Here is a 20,215-nt window from a genome sequence, read left to right on the forward strand (position 1 = left end):
GCGATCAGTCACTGTTGCTCTTTACTAATGTGTTTATTTTTTACAGAAAATGGAAAGGATCAGAATGGAAAATAAAAACATTTGGTTTTTATAGCAGAAAATCACACATCTCCAGTGTTGTAGTTTTACTGTTTCTCATTTATAATCATGAAGACATAATAACTACATTAACGGGAAAAATATACAATGAAATGAAATGTAATATAACTGACTTGTTATATTGTGTGAAGATTTTAGAAAGAGACAAATCATGAATTCAAACATGAGGTGTCTATAAAACTACACATTTATCATCGTGTTTGTCAGATTTTAAATATTTAGTTTTGGATGAGAGGACAAAAAACGACACTACCACAGTTTGATTAAAGCAAATAAAGTTTCATTTTAATAAGCTGGAGAAAGTCTGCAACTATAAACTCAAGGATTAAATTAATGTAAATATAAAAGGCCATTCTGATGATTCAGTGGTGATTTTCAATTCATCACATATTCAATGTTGATCATGTCCTGTCACTTTGCTGGTTCTCTGGACTTGAGCTGTAATGTACGAGTCTTTAAGGCAATAGTATGTCCCTGCAATACCAGTTCTGCAGTAACACCCTACTCCAGCTGGCAGCGCCAGGATTGTGTGGCGCAAGCGCTCTGTACGAACTGTTCATTCACGCGGGTATTCGGTGCTAACAGGCTAACCTCCGGTAAACCCGTTTAGCCTTCGGTGAGTCTCTGTAAGGCACAAGACTCTATAAACATGAAGCCCCGTGGTGTCACAGTGAGCTGCCCAGCGGAGCTGTGACCTGTCCAAAGGGCTGTTGTTACGGTTTGCAGTTTGATGGTTAGCCTGAAGCTAACTTTAGTATCAGCTGAAGTTACAGACGTCCAGGGGAACGGAGCTCGGGTGAGTTTTACAGAGACAGTATAAGGACCAGTGGACAGGCGTTTACATCTGGCCCATTAACTTGCCGTGAAGTATAAACGGACTTTAGCTCCGTCAGAAGCAGTGGCCTAAAGAAGCTAAACCTTTAGCCCCATTGGCTGTAAGCTGATCCGAGATTGAGGTTGCTAAACACGCGAAACTATTTATCAATTGTCAGTTCAAACTCTGCAGTTTGTCTCTTTTAACTTAAAAAACGTCAGACTGAGCAAGAATTTTTGAATTAACGACGTATTTACCACAAACACCGTGTGTGTTATTTCCGGGTATTATCCACAAACTCCTGCGGCCTGTACTAACAACAGCACCGCGGCGTTGCAACCTCTAGATATTTTTCTTACCTGTAATTATAACTATTACAATTACTAACCCTGATGTTAAGTCGTGTTTACTCCTGTGCCACAGTGATGGTAAATGTAAGTGTCGGTAGCAAACTATCCAATTGGTTTAATACACATTACTGTCTTACCCACACACTTTCTGAGTTAGATTAGATTGTGTGAAGTATCTACAGATGAACGCTGACATTATCTTGTTTCTAACCTTTGCCTCAAGTTACAGTTTAGCTAACCAATGTTAGCTAGCTGATAGCGCCCATTCATTTCCAATGTTATTACCAATATCTAATGTTGGCAAACACAGGTGCTCAGTAATGAGCAGTGAGACAGTGAGGGATTAGTTGTTGTAAAGGTAAGTTTTGACATCAATATAGAGTTTATTATTTCATGTTAATAGTCTTGTGTGGCTGTGGTGGCTTAGTCAGTCTTTTACCTTTTTGGTATTAGGTCTTTAATAAACACCCTCTTGGTTTTCACCTAGGAGTTTTATCTGGTTTTGTAATTGAACAATATTAAAATACATGTGTGATGAAGGCTTAGTAATTGTATTAGCAGTGGTGGAAAGTCATTAAGTACATTTCAACTTTTTAGCTTCTTACATCTTATGAAAAGCAGTGTTTAATCGGGGTCCTATTCCAGATGTTTGAATTGTTAACACTTCATCAAATACTGATTTTTTTTTTTTTCCCCTCCAAACTTCTCATATGTTGTAATTTCCATTAATGTTGAAATGATCAAACATCTCACCAAAAGTCAAAGATTAGAGAACAAGTCTAAATTGAAAACAGATTTGTGAACCAAAACTTTTTTCTTCTTTCCTCTCTGATTAGGCATCTTTAACCCCTCAGATTTATCTGGTGACCCTGTTTGTAAAACTGTATATTAAGTAGTTTAAGCAGTAACATGCTGCTGACACACTGATGCTTCATTATCAATCATCTAATGATGTAATGTATAATAATACATCAGTCAGAAGGACTTTTACTTTAATACTTTAATTACATTTTGCTGCTAATACTCATGTACTTTTACTTAAATATGATTTAGGATTTTTCATGCAGGACTTTTGCTTGTAAAGGAGTATTTTTACATTGCTGTATTGGTATTTTTACTTAAATAAAGGATCTGAATACTTCTTCCGCTACTGTGTATTATATTAGTTCAAAGGCATAATTACTTTATTGAACTCAGATTAGATTTCATTCACAGAGTCAACATAAGCAGGAGAGGTCATATTATGATGATCTTATATATACTTTTTGGTGCCAAAAGAAGAGTAAGTTGAGATGATAATTCAGTGTGTATTTTCTGTGGTTGTCATGCAGGCTTAATACTGAGCAGGATAATATGGGTGATGGTGACTTTTAAATGTATGTGTTATTGCATTAAGGAAGCCGAGGGAGGTCATAAAGACAGTAAGCAAGCAGGTGGAGGTCATACTACTTTAAGGACTGAAACATTACCCTAGCTACTCCTTAAAGGCATAGACCACACAAAAATCGAACTTTGTCAACTGTTTTTTTTTTTTTTTTTTTTAACTTTGAAAATAGTCTATTTTCATTCATACTCTATAGGGCCTTTTCCATAGAATTCATATGTTTTCACTTCTGAATTAATGGAAAAGATGGGATTCACTCTAGCTTAGGCTTTTGAGCGAATAGACTGCATCCTATCTTTTCCATTCATTTTGATATATGGGCCAGTACAATATACAGTACACGATATGGAATGTTGAATGAGATGATGTGAAATGTTTATTGTGGTCTATTCCTTTAATGTTAGTCAGGCACAGGCCTAGATATTGAATGGTGGTAACATATCTGCCCACTTCTTTGTTAGGTTGATAGTGTTTTTGGTTCTGCTACAGCATTGTGTGGGCCTGTATTTGAGTGGGAATGACGGTCTGCTGTTGTTTGCGTCTGTGGGTTTGATGTGCTGGCAGTTTTGCTCTTGAATACTTTGTTGGTGAGCCCTGACTTCAAAAGTTGTTGTGTGGTACATGCTTCATTATGGTGTTATGGATTTGAATCATCATGATCATCTATAGACTGTAGACATTAAGTTAAACAAGCATGTTAATGTAAGATTGAATGATTGTAAGACTTAAGTGAAGTGAACCACTATCAAAGAACTGAAAACCCACAGCTAAACCTGAAGTTACTTTGCTAACCTCAAATCCTGCTTTGTAGTTTAGGCCTCAGGTGTGTGTAGTTCTCAAACCATCACATTATCAGCAGCTATCACAAGTTAAAACATAGACCTGATGTTTATATAACACACAAATATGGACTCAGGTTGGCATGTAACAGGCTCGAGAGCTGTTCACTAGACTATACACCTGGACAGCTGTCAGCTGACTGGTCTCACTGGTCCCTACAGCTTCCACCTATGTCCTTAGTGTGTTGTATTAAAATTCAATTTGTTGATCCAGAGGTGTGTGTGTTGATGGACGGCACGTGTGACACTCCATTGTGGTGACCAGTCATTGTGGCCTCAGTAAAATGTAAAGACCCTTTGACAGTCGACAAAAAACACAAATATATGTCTTTTTTCCAGTGTGAAAGGGTACAATCAGCGTTCAGTCCCGGGTCACGTGACTGCAGTAGTCACAGGTATTCATTGGCTCTAGCTCGGTCAGCAGTGATGGAAACTTGACACTGCAAGATTAAACATTAACATAACTTTAAGTGTGTGTGTGTATATGTATATATAATGTCTTTCTTCTGTGCTGTAACTTAGACACAGGCCTCTATGCTGCTTTCTACTGTTTACTCAGTGTTTTATGGCACGTTTGTGATCTTGAACGTGAGACAGCAGAAAAACAGAAACTCATCTACTGCCAGTGGGGAAAGGAGTCAATCACCTTTTTAGTAGGTTTACCTGTGTTTCAAAAATCCACATACATGCTAAATTTGGTGTTAAAAGAGTAGACCAGGACTGAGCTTTTATCTCAATGTGGTCTATATGTGAAGTCTGTGACCCAGGTTTCTCCTCCAGGCTGATCTGAGTCCTCGTTCCTCCCTGCAGAGCTGTGACTGACTACAGAGGAGAATGACAATGGCCCTGGTGTCAGACATGGAGGCGACCTCTGTGTCAGACAAGGAGGGGAGGGTGAGGAGAGGAGGTCCACTGTCTCTGGATGACTGCCGCTGTCCTGTCTGTCTGGAGATCCTCATGGAGCCAGTTACACTTCCCTGTACACACACCTTCTGCAAGGTAACACATACTGAATCCTGGTCAGAAGGAGGCGAAGGACGTTCAACCAGTTATTAAGTCCAAGGGTTCACTTACTTTTTTCCAGCACCACTGTGAATGTGTAATGGGTATGATAATAAAGACATGAAAGGTTATCATTGTTTATGTGGTATTAGCTTAAGCACATTGGGATTACAATACCATTGACTTAGATGAGGAACAGACCACATTTTATAACCAATTCATGAAGAAACACCCCCCACCCCCCAGTTAGAAAAACACCCGGATTCATTAACAAATTTCTTATGTAATCTTTATTTTCTCAGAGGTTGGTCTGGTGATGTCAGCAGCTTCCTTGGTTAAAGTGATGACATTATCAGTGGTAGTTTTTAACAGCTGTAGCTCATTCAAGGGTCCAGTGAAACCTGAGTGTGTTGGTTAATGTGCTCTCTCTGAACTATATGAAAAAATCATACTGCGATTAGTTTGGCAGTTATTGTGATGAGTCATGACTTCAATGTAAAATATAAAGATGACGATGATGTGATTTTTGTTGGCACTGTACCAAATACATGTTCCCTCACATCTCTGTAGTACCACACTGCTTCATTTCTGATGACATGTTGTGACACGTTTTACTTTAATCAAAGAAACATCTCCTGTGATCTGGATGTTACATTTGACCATTCTGTGATTTCAATAATTCTTCAATTCACCTCTGACCCTCTCTCTGAGCAACTGACTGGACTCTGCCAAAGATTGTCAGTGAGTGAAGACACATCACTCTGTAATATCCTGAGTGGACACTCTTCTTCAAACAAACGATCATCTGATCGCAGTTCGTTAGATCCAGCAGAGTCGTCAGATGCTGCAGGTCTTTACCTTCACTCTGCTTCACTCTGTCTTTGTTGATTGTCACTGACAGAAATAAAAATCATCACACCATTGAGGAGAAAGTGAAGATCACACTTCACACAGTCATTTTAACTGATCTGTGTTTCTCTGTCTCACAATGAATAAACAACACGTCAACTGACAGAACAGGGTTTGATCTAAATGATGGATCTTTATGGGGCAGATGTTGGTGATGTTAATGAAGACGAGATGTCTCCGTCTTTGTTGTTTCAGGGCTGTTTCCTGGAGACGGTGGACAAAACCACTCTATGCTGTCCCATGTGCAGGAAGAGAGTTTCCACCTGGGCCCGACTGAACAGCAGGAACAACACGCTGGTTAACCAGCAGCTGTGGAGGCAGATCCAGATCTGCTTCCCTTCACAGTGTGAACGCCGGCTCACAGGGCAGGAGGACGAGGGTGACCCGGGAGGTACATCCCATAATACTGACAGTCTGCAGGGGTGACGTGTTTAGTTTGTATTGGTGTAGTTGCTGTGTTAACTTAGTCTCCATGTTTTAGTCCTCCTGTAACTGCACCAACACGACCTGAGACATTTCACTGAGCTCTTCACTGAGCTCTTCACTAAGCTAACATCAACACTTAACATAAACACAGTTAGAAACTGATCCTCTGACAGCAGCCATGTTGAAATATCTGTTAGAACAGCTCAAACTGCAGGAAATAAATCAGACGCTGTGTGTGTGTGTGTGATGTGTGTGTGAGGTGTGTGTGAGGTGTGTGTGATGTGTGTGTGTGTGTGTGTGTGTGTGTGTGTGTGTAGTCTCAGTGTGTTTTCCCACAGTGAGTCGGCCTGGAGAGCTGAGGCAGGAATACGAGGACCAGGTCTCTAAAGTGAGTTTTGCCTCTATTTTCCATTCTGTGAGTTTCTCAGTCTGACAGTGAAGGTCGAGACAACAGCAGGGATCGAGCCAGACAGTACTGCTATGTAACAGTTTGTTGTACTGTTGTGTTTCAGAGGGATGTTTGGTGTACTCAAGAAGTAATCACACATCAAAGAAAATCAGGCATAAGAGTTTCAGTTTTCTGTCACAGTTGACTGATTATCTTTGGATCTATTAAAACGATTATCAGATGAATCAACAGTGAAAACACTGATAGGGACATCTGTGTCTCTTCAGCTGACAGAGGAGAAGCGGGTGCTGGACGAGGAGGAGAGGAGGGCCAGTGAGGAGTACATCCAGAGACTGTTGGCTGAGGAGGAGGAGCTGGTGCAGGAGGAGAGCAGGAGGAGAGAGGACGACGAGAGGCTGGCCAGACTGCTCAACAACCAGCTGGTGAGAGTTGATGATGGTTCAGGTTCTGTTTTTATTCTGAAGCTGCTGAGAAGGAAAGGATGACATCAATTCATCATTTCATAAATGAACTCACTGACAGATGACAGGTCAGTGTCATTTAGTAGAGTTGTGAAGGATGTTTATCACATCGCTGGTGCGGTGCTTGTTCAAACAGTGGCTGTCACCAGGGGCTGGATCCTTTTTCCTGCATGGTGCACGTGGTAAACTGTCCAGGTGCCGCTCTGCCTTTTGTAGTCTAGTTCCGCCTTTTCCTTCACCTAGCATGTAGAAACATTGAAGCAAAGTTTGATGTCAATCAGATGAGCGGTTGTTGAGAAAATCAACAGTGGACAGACAAATTCCTCCAATTACAGTTAGAGTATGTAGTTTAAATATATTCCTCTCCTCTTTTACAATTTAATGTTGTCTTTCCTTACAGCAGGTTTTTAACTTATCACTTTGTCCAGTTTTTATGCCTCCACGCCGGCGACAGTCAAAGCAGGGGGGTTGTCTGTCTGTCCATCCCGTTTTCGTGAATGTGATATCTCAGTCACGCCTTAAGGGAACTTCTTTAAATTTGGCACAAACATTTTTTAGGACTCGAGGATGAACTGATTAGATTTTGGTGCTGAGAGGTCAGTGTGACATCACAAAACACCTTTTAGCCATTACCCAAGACTTCTCACAGCAATTATGACAAAATTTCACACCAATGGTCAATATTTTCTATGACTCTGGGTAAACAGGGATGTAATCTGAAACTAGTCTGAGAGGTGGAGGCAAACAACCACGAGGAGGTGATTCTAGTTTAACTGTGTGACCTTTATTTTTTAAACCTCTTCATCCTGTCTTTCATTTCATCGTCTTCTTGTTTTTCAATTCATCTTCCTCCTGTCTTTCATTCTGTCTTCACCTTCTTCTTCCTCCTGTCCTCCTACCTTCTTCCTCATCCTTGTTTTATTTTTTGCTCCTCCTGCAGAACTCAGCTCCAGTCACTCAGGAAAACTTTCATCCTGCTGAAGTGACTCCAGCCAAGAAGAAGAAGGAGGTCGGCGCCGGACAGATTGAGAAGTAAGTCAACTTCAGAACCTGAACCAGGTTCACTGATTCTGTTAGACTGCAGACATTAAGCTTAGATATTCAGTTTTCATGTTTAATATAATCCATGAATGTTCGGCCAGTGAGTCTCTAAAAGACTGTTTTGAGTGCACAGATTGGAATGTCCTGTTGGAGTCACAGGAAAATGATAACAGCAAGGACCCTGACCTTGATAGAACAGTTGAATGTACCACAGACTACATTAACTTCTGTATGGACACTAATACCAGCAAGGACTGTACACTGCTTTCCAAAGAAACCCTGGATCACCAGTAACATCAAGACCCTCCTCAAGCAGAAAGAGGAGGAGACAGGGAGAAGCTCAGGTGTGTGCAACATGAGCTGAAGAGGAGATTAAAGCAGGAGAAGGAGGACTACAAAAAGAAAGTAGAGAGGAAGCTGCAGCACAACAACACCAGAGAGGTGTGGAAGGGGATGAGGACCATCACTGGCTATAAAGACAAGAACAGCCAGGCAACATCAGGTGATGTGGACAAGGCCAATGAGTTCAGCCTGTTCTACAGCAGGTTTGACACAGCCTCACCTGTTCTCTCTCCCACTGCTTCAGCTGCAGCTTCTCCTACAGCATCTCCTCCACAACCTGACACTGCAGCTGCAACTCCCTCCACACTGGGTCAAGTCTCCTGTCCTTTACAGCAGAGGAGGTGAGGGCGGAGCTCAAGAGGCTACGTCATGGAGAGGCAACAGGCCCGGATGGTGTGTATCTGAGGCTGTTAAAGGACTGTGCAGCCCAGCTGGCTGAGCCTCTCCAGAGGATCTTTAACTTAAGCCTTCAAACAGGGAGGGTCCCAGTCCTGTGGAAAACATCATGTCTCTTTCCGGTACCTAAAGTAGGACGACCGGCTGAGATAAATGACTACAGACTGGTGGCCCTCACATCACACATCATGAAGACCCTGGAGCGGCTGCTTCTCCACCTTCTGAGGCCACAGGTTGAACATGCACTAGACCCCCTACAGTTCACCTACATTCAAGGGAAGGACAATGACGTGGTGCACACTTATAAATACCTAGATGTGCACCTGGACAGTAAACTGGACTGGCCCCTGAACACAGATACCAGAAATGACAGAGCTGCATCATTTTTCCCTTGATGTCTTCAGTGAAATGCTGCACGTTTTATCAGTCAGTGGTGGCCAGTTTACTCTTTTATGCTGCAGTCTGCTGGGGCAGCAGCATGTCAGACATGCTGGTGAAAAAGGCTAGGTCTGTTCTTGGCAGGAGTCTGGACTCACTCAGGACTGTTGTGGAGAGATGCATGCAATGTAAGATGGAGGCCATCTTGGACAATACCAACCATCCTCTCCACAACATTCTGGCAGGACAGAGAAGCAGCTGCAGCAAACGTCTCATCTCACTGCGCTGCAGAACAGAGAGGGTCAGGAGATCCTTTGTTACAACTGCCATCAGGCTATACAACACCTCAGCCAAAGGAAGTGATAAAATAATTTCATTATTATTGTTTATTTATTATTAACTGTTATTATTATTATTATTATTATTATTATCAACAATGAGATAATGGACATATGATTCATCTATCTATCCCATTCGAGCTAGTCGGTAAAACACTTCACACTTTTGAACACTTAGGGCCTGATTTACTAAGATCCCAAATAAAGAGCGCTAAATTGCGTGCGCACACGGATAGATTGCGCGTGCTGCCTGTTTGGGGCTTGCGGGTGATTTACTTAGATTAACAGCGCAATTGACTACAGGTGCAAAAGTGATTGAGCCCACCCTATTTAAATGAGGACTTTGCGCGAGTTAAGGGTGTTCACCGTGGCGAATGCAAACGAGCAGACCCAACGGAAGCGCAAAAGCAAATTTGAAGCCACGGAATTGGAGGTGCTGGTACAAGAGGCAAACAAGCACATTTGTGAGTTTCATAGCAGGCACTGCATGACTCCTCCTTGTGACTGGATCCAAATCAGCTCCTACTTCACGGAGAAGCTCCAAAATGGCATCGCCAGATAACCGATATGTCTCGATTATTTTTTTCTTCTGCCATTCCAAAAAGAGTGACACGAACAGAAAAGATGCGTTCTCTCCCTTGCCTGTCGTGCCTACGCCGCCTCCTTGCAACAATGACCGCAGCCATCTGTGCGCACGGCTGTGCCAGGCAGCCTAAGACTTGACTTTCAAACGTGTTAAATATAGACGCAAAAATAATCAGCGCAATTAGTTTCAGGTTTGGTAAATCACATTGCGTGCGCAAAATGATTCTATTTGCATCTACTCCTCCCGATATTTTGCGCGTTCTGGCAGGCACGCCTATATTGCATATTCATGAAGGCAGAAACGCAAAATGGATAGCGCGTGTTATTTTGCCCGACTGACAGACGCAATCCTCGGTGCGCCCTCGGTGGTAGATCAGCATCAACATGTGTTTGCGCGTGCTGTCGCGTTTGCGCACGTTTTTACGCACGCAAAGCTTTAGTAAATCAGGCCCTTAGAGCTCTCCACCATTGTCACTAAGAGTGTGTGTGTGTGTGTGAGTGTGTGAGTGAGTGTGTGAGAGAGAGACACGGAGCTGCTTGCCCCTCACACACAGGGTCAGAGAGAGAGATGCAGTTGAACTTCAACATATGGAATAGTGAAAATGCGTCGTCAGAGAGTTGGTGAATGGGCAAGAGAACTTTAAGGTTGTAATAACAAATAGGAAAAATAGGAATAGAATAGGAATTTTATTTTCCTAATTTCTTCAGTACAGAGAGCAGAACCGATAACATCAGATGGTTTTTTTAGGGGGGGATGAAATTTGTTGTGAAACAGAATGCAGCACAATAATCGTTTTATCTCGATTATCTTGTTTTCATAATCGTTGGAAGCTGAAATTGTAATTAAAAATAAAATTAGATTAATCTCCCAGCTCTATTATAAAGATGGGCAGTTAATAGATTTTACTCTGAGCTGAGGATGAACCGGTCTGTAGTCATTTATCTCAGCTGGTTGCCGTACTTTAGGTACCGGAACAAGACATGATGTTTTCCACTGCAGCTGAAGCAGCGGTAGAGAGAACAGGTGAGGCTGTGTCAAACCTGTTGTAGAACAGGTTGAACTCATTGGCCTTGTCCACATCACCTGATGTTGCCTGGCTGTTCTTCTCTTTATAGCCAGAGATGGTCCTCATCCCCTTCCACACCTCTCTGGTGATAGTGATAGCTTCTTCTTATATACTACCTCCGTTGATGTATTGCTACGTTTCTTGAATTACCTGTAGATCAGTTAAGTGACACAATCAGTGGGAATGCATATGGCATCGCTCAAAAGCATGTGTGTCCTCGTGCATGAGACAAATTAATGGTGGACAGACTGATAGAAAAACAGCTATCAGAGGTCTAAAACTCCAGGGACCTTTTTAAGTGTGTCTGTAAGTTCAGCTAATGAAGTGATGGTTGTTTTTGTTGTGTGTTTCAGGTTCTTGTGTCCTCTTCCATCTAAAACAAACTCAGACTGCAGCTCTGCCTCCAGCTTCAGGGCTAACAAGGTCAGTTCAGACTGGGTAAAATGTTTCTGTTATAGCTCAGCTCAGTGTTATTAAACTGAAGCGTTATTAAATTGAAGTGTTAATTAAACTGAAGTATGACATAAACTGAAGTGTTAACTGAAGTGATAATTAAACTGGTCTGATGGTGGTGATTAAAAATAAAAAATTAAAAAAAAAAGACTAAAGTGTTCATTGTTTTCATCGACTGTAAATAAAAATGTTCACGTTGACTGACATAGACCTTTTGTAGGACTGAGACTAAACCTAACAATACACTGTAAAAAAATTAACACTTGCTGAGAGAAGAATGTTTTGACACCACTGACTCTTCATCCTGATGTTGTTTCAGGAGAACATTCTCCTCCCTCAGGAGGAGCTGCAGCTCCCTAAGCTCGATTATTATGGCGCTCCGACAAACAGGTCAGAGCCTCCAGTGCTCCATCTGGACTCTGTGGAGGATCAGACTCCCAGCAGTCAGCTGATGGGAGATGGAAGACCTTTATCAATCAAGAGGAAGAGCTCTGTGCTGGAGAGAACAGAGGAGGGGGTTATGATCACCAAACACTGTCACTGTCACTCGCTACCTTCCTCCTCCTCTTCCTCCTCTCTGGAGGAGGAGGGGTTGTCCCTGCAGAGAAGGGCTGAGTGGGAGACGGAGCAGCTGAGCAGACGGCAACAGGAGGAGGAGGACCGGCGACTTGCTCTGCTCCTGCAGAAGGAGCTAGACCAGGAGGAGAAACAGAGAGCCACCGACAGACGCAAAGGAACTGCAGATGCCTACCAGCTCCGCCGGAACCGAGGAGGGAAGGTGGAGGCCAGCACCAACATCCCCAGCGGACCCTCCAGGAAGTCTTCAAAGTCCTCCACCTCCAGCTCCTCACCTTCTTTAAAGACTACAAAGACTCCCTCATCCTCCTCCAGCCCCACCAGCAGAGGCAGTAAACAGACTACCCTGACTGAGATGTTCTCCAGCCTAAGTAGCTGAACCCTTACTCTCCTTCTGTACTGTGACCTGGTGTGTCTCTACCACCACTGAACAGTCCAGACCTCCTCCTGCTGGTCTCAGTCTCTGTTTAACCGCCTCACTTATTCTTCTTTTCTTAGAAAACTTTAGAAAATATTAACTGTTAAGTGCCAACAGAAATTTGTCATCTTGAACCCTGCTTTCATTTGACTTTGTTTGGAGACACTACATGGCCAAAAGTATGTGGGCAGCTGACCAAAGGCTGCAGTCCATTACTGGTTATTCACTTGGTTATAAACTGTCAAACCAAAAACAAATCAGAAGACTAACATGATGTCCAACATCTCATTTTGTTCAACCTGTTTTCCAAGACATAAAGGCCATCAATTAACCTGATCTAACAGCCTCCACCTGGTTACCAGATGTTGATCCAGCTGCAGAGATCTAATGTTGCATTATTACTTAACCTGGAGTCTTCAGCTGTATGAGGTCTATCTCTCAGGTGACCCTGCACCTCAGCGTGTAAACAGGGCTATTCTAGACTTGATATATTTTTGTTTGAAAGCTTCTTTGTGAGAGAAAGGTATCAGAGAATAGAGAGAAGGGATTCAGAGTGAAACTAAAGACGTATGTCCTCGTCTGCCCCTCAGCTCTGATGTTACAAAGAACAGCCTTTAAACACCAGTACCTTTTTTTATTTTTTTATTTTATTTTCTTATTTTCTTTATTCAAGACTTAAGTACTGTCCACAAACATCAGTGTGTTCATGCTGCATTCAGGTTGTGTGTGATGGATGGCAGCACACTGTTTGTGTATGTGATGATAGTGTTCATCTCAACACAAAGCTGTGATGACAATTACAGCAGGGTGCTGCTTGACCACAGACTGTTGATCTGTTCAGAGTAAAAAAAAGGGCCTGAGATTATCATCAGCTGTTGTTGATCAGTCGATGTTTGTGAAGTTTTAGAAATAAAAATAAACTGCTTCAGTCTAACGTGTTTCAATCTGAATGCTTAGTTCAAATGTTGTTTTACTTAAAGGTGCAATGCGTAAGATCTGGCCAGAATTTTTGTTTAAAATGTTAAAAAATGAACATGATCAACAGTATGAGAAGGAGCCACAGTGATGATCTCATGACCAAGACCTCCATTTATTGTATTTCAGAGATACCTACTGAAATGAGCATGCTAACCAACTAGCTGCGTCCAGGCCTGTGTTGTAATAGCACCTTGACACTAGATGCTGTGTGAGTCAGTGAGGGATCTGGTCTGCCCTCAGTCCCACAAAGAAGAGCAGCTTCTTCCACAGCTTTAAGTTAACAGCTCCTGAGTATTAAAAAAGAAAAGGTCCTGACTAGCATCACAGAAACACAGACATGGCTGAAGTTCCTGGAAAGCTATCTTTATCTCCATCCCAAAGGACTGTTCCGGACAAGAAACCACGTTCAACGGCAAAGAAAAGAAGGAAACCGCCAAGTAAATCTTGGTGTTGCTTTCCAATGCTGGAGACAGCTCTGGGTGAGTAAAGAGATGTGGTCTGATGCTGAGCTCACAACTTTTCTTTTAGACTGGTGAGTAACATCTAATGTTGGCCAAAAAGTATCATTAGTGCAAAAAATGACAAACCATACCGACAAACATTTCAAGTGGCATGAATGTATGATATTGATGTTGTCGACAGCAGTTAGAGCGGTTTAGTAGACTTTAGGGTGTTCCTGCCAGCTGTTCAGCTAGTTAAGTCAGTAACTTTAGGCTTGACTGTACATTGAGATTGTATGTGTGGTGGGGAATATTCCCCTAAGTGCAGGTAAATGTGTAGTGTTGGACGTGTAGGGTGAGTGAATGCAGCCTTGGCCTGACTCCTCCCCTGGCCACTCCCCTAATCAGGGCTAGGCTATATAATGCACCTGTGTTCCCTCTGCCTCCTGATCTGTCCCTGCTGTGGCTGATGGTGTTTGGTGTCCCCGGTATGTGGAAAAAACAGTTCTGTATGCACGTTTCTACCTTAACTGCGTCTTATAGTTGCTTACCTTTGTTTGAAGAATTGGTTCAACGTGTGTAGAAGTCCGTTTTTGCCCCCTGCCCAGAATAACCAGTGGTTTGTGTTAATGCCCCATACCAGAGGTGGTGAGTTGGTTTGTGGTTTTAAAGTGCATTTTTGATACACAGTATGGCTAACCTGGCTGATTGTAGTTTTCCCCCCTTTCCAGGTTCCCCTGCCACATAACCACTGCTGTTTTGCCCTTAGTCAGCCTTTAGCTTAGTGTTAATTTAGTTATGGTTTGATTTGCCATAGTCTATTATTTTTGCCCTTTTTTGTTGGCCTTTTGTGATTTATTTTGCCTGTCCTGTATTTCTTTAGTCACATGGTTTGTTTTGTTTAAGTTGTTTGATTCTGACATATTTTCCTTGAGTTATTTTGAGATATTTTGCATTTGTTAAGCCAACTGGGTTACATTGTTATTTTTATTTTTTTTTTATTTTTGTGTTTAGTTCTTTTCTTTTAGAAGCAGAGTGCCCTCTTGTTGGGAGGCTAGGCATCCGTATTGAGGTCCCTTCACATATTTGCATGTGAGTAATTGCACGGGGACACAATATAGAATGCACCATTTTGCTGTGAGGATTTGCTGTATTGCGCCTAAGGTGAGTAGTGGTTGCACCCCTGGACACTCCTCAGTGTAGTCTGCCTCCCCACAAGTGGCCTCGCCTTAGTTCTTGTGCTTAGTTTACTTTGGACTAGATTTTATACTTAGAATACACTGTCATTTTTTAGAATTGATATTGAGGCCTTTTTAATGTTAATTGTAATAATTTTATCCACTTTACTGGTTTTAAGAAATTTCATTTCTTTTTCTTTCAGCAGCTCCTGTCCCTGCCTGTTTGATTACATTGATTATTTAGATTATTACAAATAAAACCCCTGGTTTACTTTTGAAAACACTTCTCTGCCTCCTCAGTAATGAATTTGTGCCTTTCTATCCATTTTTCAACTAGTATTGAAGGTTGCAGTAGTATTTCCTGGGGTGCTATTCCCCAGGTGGCGTTGTTTGGCTTTCCCTCAATTCTCCCCTTAGTGACCCTCAGCACATATGGATCCAGTAGACCAAGTGAATGCACGTCGATTAGTTCACCATGTTACATTACTCTAATGAGATCAGGCAGGATTGAACGTTCACTAGGCCTTGAAATTTCTGAGATTTCAGTAAACCTCTCTTTATCAGGACCTTAGCTGGTACAGACACCGCCTCCCCCTGTTCCACAAACACCAACGGCAGAGATTGTACAGACACAGTGAAGGTCTAGGTGAGTTAGTTCAGGATCTGCTTCTTCCCCTCAACTTTCACCCTGCTCCAATCTGCACCACTTACCACTGATTATTTCCATTCCACAGTGTATACATGTTCATACTGCTGATTCATAATTAATATTTATAATGCAATTATACCACTGCCTATATTGGTTATGTATTTCACAGTATATCCATACATTGAATTTTTATCGTACTTCTAGTTGTTTACTCTTCATTTCCTTGCATTTACATTTCATAATATTCATACTGTTACTGGTACATACTGTTACTAGTCTGATTAGACCGGTGGCCCTCACATCGCATACAATGAATACCTTGGAGCAGCCCACAAGGAACATATTGGAGTGGATGATGCCGTCCTTCACATGCTCCACCGGGCCCATTCTTACTTGGATGGATGAGCCAGGTAGTTACATGAGGACTATGTTCTTTGATTTTTCAAGTGCATTTAACACCATCCAACCCCCCATCCTTAAAGACAAGCTGGAAGGGATGGGGGTGGATCCCTGCTTCACGTCCTGGATTGTGGATTACCTGACAAGACGACCACAGTACGTCAGGCTGGGTAATTGTCTCAGGGACAATGGTGAGCAGCACTGGGGCTCCACAGGGGACTGTTCTGGCTCCGTTCCTGTTCACCCTGTACACGGCGGACTTTAAATACAACTGAGTCCTGCCACAGCCAGAAATACTGGGATGACACAGCTATTGTGGCGTTTATCAGGAATGGGCAGGAAGAGGAACACAGGGATCTGACGATGGCCTTGAGTGAATGGGATGACAAGAACTGCCTCCTTCTGAACACCAGCCAGTCAACATTTGAAGGAAGGACATTAAGGTGGTGCACACTTTTAAATACCTAGGTGTGTGCACCTGGACAGTAAACTGGACTGGTCCCTGAACACAGATGCCATCTACCTGAAGGGGCAGAGCTGGCTCTTTTTCCTCAGGAAGCTCAGGTCCTTTGACATTTGAAGTGAAATGCTGCACATGTTTTATCATCAGTGGTGGCCAGTGTACTTTTTTTATGCTGCAGTCTGCTGGGGCAGCAGCATGTCTGACATGAACACAAAGAGATCGGACAAGCTGGTTTTAAAAAAAAAAAAAAAAAAAAAAANAAAAAAAAAAAAAAAAAAAAAAAAAAAAAAAAAAAAGGCTGGGTCTGTGCTTGGCAGGAGTCTGGACTCACTCATGACTGTTGTGGAGAGATGCGTGCAATGTAAAATGGAGGCCTTCTTGGACAATACCAACCATCCTCTCCACAACATTCTGGCAGGACAGAGAAGCAGCCACAGAAGCAAACATCTCATCTCACTGCGCTGCAGAACAGAGAGGTTCAGGAGATCCTTCGTTCCTACTGCCATCAGGCTATACAACATCTCAGCCAATGGAAGTGGACTAATCTAATTATTATTGTTTATTTATTAACAGTTTTTATTATTATCATTATCAACAAAGAGCTAATGGACACATGAATATCCCCTAGGGAATAAAAGTATCTATCTAGTGTGTGTGTATATAGTATATTTCAGCATGTTCATGCCATTATTCATACTGTATTTTTGGAATTCATATCTATCCTTACTATTTATTATACACACAACAGACCTAACATGTTTGAATGTAAAGAACTTGTATGAGCTAAACAAATTGTCCTATCACATGTTTTTCTGTATCAGGAACAGAATTCCAGTCCAGACAAGGTGCTGNCATGTCATAATATTCATACTGTGTTTATTTTTGCATATTCACATCTATCCTCACAATTTATTATACACACACAACAGACCTAACATGTTTGAATGTAAAGAACTTGTATGAGCTAAACAAATTGTCCTATCACATGTTTTTCTGTATCAGGAACAGAATTCCAGTCCAGACAAGGTGCTGGTTCACTGGGTGAGATTTCTTCTCCGCCTGGCCTCATCAATCATCAACAACCACACTACAGTAACACCTTGGAGTATTATCCCTGCACATAACAGATATTGTCTATACTGTGATCTTTTGCACATCCTGCTCAGCAGGATTTTTGTCAGCACTTTTTTACATAGGTATAGAATTTTTGTGTAGTATCATTTTCATTAACACTGTTATCTATGTATATTTATCTTTTTGATTGTTGCAGTATTTTACCTTTTTATTATTTCCTATAAATACATTTATTGCATACTACACCAAGCCAAATATCTTGTAAGTAAAATAACTATCTTGCAGTAAACCTTATTTTCTGATTCTGCCTTTGTGATGATGTCATCATCCCTTCCTTATGCTGCTACCTGACACCCATGTGTCATGCAGTATCCCCTTGCCTTCATATTTTTATAGGTAAATAAAAACATACTGTTTGTATTACAAGTATTCATAATTTGCTTCAGTGCTATCAACAAGTTCAAAAATGTCAACAATAAATGCACACAAATTAATTATAAGGAACTTGGGGAAAACAACATGATTAACTGGACGCGGGCGAACAGGTGAAATGCTGCCCCCTATGGAGGTGGAGCAAGTAGCACGACCTTACACATTACACCTTTAAAGATGTTCAGTCCGCTACACTTCATACAGCTTCAAGGTTTAAATATTGGCTTCTTCTGTTATTTAATTTTAATTTGAAAATCCCAACATCTGACTCCAGAGTGAAGCTCTGAACAGTCCAGTACCTCAAAGTTTTTATTCTATTCTCTGTAGATGATTGTGTTAATCAGCTGGATCATTTTCAGCTTCTCAGACCCAGACAGGAAACAGAAACACGAGTGCAGTGATACAGAAGCGAGGTCCACTGTTCAGACATTTATTTATCTGTTAATTGTGTATTATTTTTATTTATTTCTCAAATATGATTACAAATCTGGTTTGACTTAATGTGTGAGGTGTGTCTTAAAGGTGGGATATGTAGGACACTCCCTTATTGTAATTGGTTAGTCAATCAAATATTTACTTCCCTTTACTGACAGTTTGTCCAAATGTGGTGCATCTAACAGCCCCCTCTAATGGTCTCTGTAGTTCCAATGCCACTGTCAGTTTATTGAATTAATTCAAAGGTGGTGTGGCAAGCCCATGCAAAACCATGTTAAAATAAGTAGTGGAGAAGGGGTAGGTTTAAATAAGCATATGCTTCATCCTACTCCTTTTCGGACATGTTGGGTTAACATTATTATTTTTGTTTTGACTATTGTTATTGGATTTGTTTGTTTTTCAGTTTACTTTGTTGTGTTACTCGCACATGTTCAAAATAAACTAAACTAAAAAACCTTATAAAGACATGGAGACACACATTACAACAACAACAAGATAAAATACAATGTCCATGTTGAGCTGAATGAGACACCTGCAGCTCACTAACCCAATCGTTAATCAAATATGAGTAAATAAGACATGGGAGGAGTTAGCAGCGAGTAATAACAATAATGATGATAAATGTGGATAAACAGCACAGAGGAAGGTTCATCACGCTCAGGTTTCTGTGGTTTCTCTGTGGTCATGTGACTGATGCTTATGCCTGAAGCTCATCAAACCACCATCCGCGTGGATCTGGTGTAATTGTCCCCACTGTGTTATGGTTTATGAGACATCCTGTGACTCTGGGTTTTGGACTGTGGTTTGTTATAGACTGTTCATGTTAAATGTCTGTAACGGTCTCATTGTTGTGAGATTCAGAGGAAACAAACTCCTCTGTGATTTGTTTATGTTGGTCAATCAACAGATCTCAGGCATCCTTGATGCAAACTCTGGTACAGACAAAAACCTTTTCAGACGGTCTCAGCCCAAGTTCAGTCGGGGATGGAGGTCTCAGCTTACTACTGATTAGATTCTGGTGTGGACTAAACAAGCTGCTTCTAGTCAATTCAATTTAGCGCCAAATCAAAACAAACCTCATCTCAAGGCTCTTTACAGAGTCAGGTTAAGACCTTAGAATACTAAAGAGAGAAACAAACAGTTCTCACCATGAGCAGCACTTGGGTGTTTGGATGACATGAGCATGTTTCCCATAAGTGTTGGCTGTCCAAATGCCAACCGAGTGACTCACAGATGATCTAAAATAAGAGAAGTGATTTTAGAAGAACTGAAAATAGAGAAAAAGATGAAGTGAACAAACAGTTCAGACTGAGTCAGTCCAGAGTCAGAGGGGCACTGCTTTCTCATCATCATCCTATGATTATAGTGTATTGTACTGTATATATTGCTTGGTTAGTGACCATCGGTTGTTCACTACTGTAGCGGACATACCTGGTCTGGCAACAGTCAAAATAATTTCATTGTGTTCAATTCAAGGACATGAGTTATGGACCCAAATTTGACACTTTGTTACTCTTCCCACCATCAAGACAAAGGACCCTTCTCTCACAAACAGACCATGCTTTTAGCATGTCAGAGAGATGCACAACCAGACCAAGGGTCAAAGGGTCAGCTCCAGAGGATCAATGAATGGATGACCAGGCAAATTCGAGAAAACAATTAAAATCTCCAATTTGAAACATGCATGCATGAATACACACACACACACACAAACTAGTCTTTCCCCCTTTCCCTCTGTCCTTCTCTAGATAAGAGTCTTAAACTGCAACCCACATTCCAATCCTGAGCAGTGACCAGCAGAACTCTCTTCACAGACACAGATCTGAGAAAAATAGAAAATGAAATATCTAACTGTTCTGTAACCTATGTGATGTTTCCAT

At 41.6% G+C, this 20,215-nt stretch overlaps 1 protein-coding gene across 3 annotated transcripts; it reads left to right on the forward strand.

Moving 5' to 3' along the window:
* Positions 1-636: 636 nt before the first annotated feature.
* Positions 637-13,211, forward strand: rnf168 (ring finger protein 168). Of its 3 annotated transcripts, none has more exons than XM_022738462.1 (8): positions 637-895; positions 4,297-4,485; positions 5,593-5,788; positions 6,141-6,211; positions 6,499-6,654; positions 7,634-7,725; positions 11,194-11,263; positions 11,613-13,211. In XM_022738462.1, exons 2-8 carry the CDS (start codon positions 4,321-4,323, stop codon positions 12,246-12,248), a joined length of 1,386 nt encoding a protein of 461 aa, XP_022594183.1. In that variant the 5' UTR covers positions 637-895; positions 4,297-4,320; the 3' UTR covers positions 12,249-13,211. The 3 variants fall into 3 exon arrangements, with proteins under 3 accessions (XP_022594183.1, XP_022594184.1, XP_022594185.1); XM_022738463.1 differs by having other exon boundaries at positions 637-715; XM_022738464.1 differs by lacking the exon at positions 637-895 and adding an exon at positions 4,093-4,139.
* The last annotated feature ends 7,004 nt before the right edge of the window (positions 13,212-20,215 follow it).

The sequence above is a fragment of the Seriola dumerili genome, unplaced genomic scaffold (genome assembly GCF_002260705.1).
Source record: "Seriola dumerili isolate Sdu_G_001 unplaced genomic scaffold, Sdu_1.0 BDQW01000036.1, whole genome shotgun sequence".
Taxonomy (NCBI): Eukaryota; Metazoa; Chordata; class Actinopteri; order Carangiformes; family Carangidae; genus Seriola; species Seriola dumerili.

Coding starts and splice junctions, on each gene's coding strand:
- rnf168 (XM_022738462.1), top strand. CDS start 4,321: ATGACAATGGCCCTGGTGTCAGACATGGAGGCGACCTCTGTGTCAGAC. Junction 6,212..6,498: donor ACGAGGACCAGGTCTCTAAA/GTGAGTTTTGCC, acceptor GTGTCTCTTCAG/CTGACAGAGGAGAAGCGGGT. Junction 11,264..11,612: donor CCAGCTTCAGGGCTAACAAG/GTCAGTTCAGAC, acceptor ATGTTGTTTCAG/GAGAACATTCTCCTCCCTCA.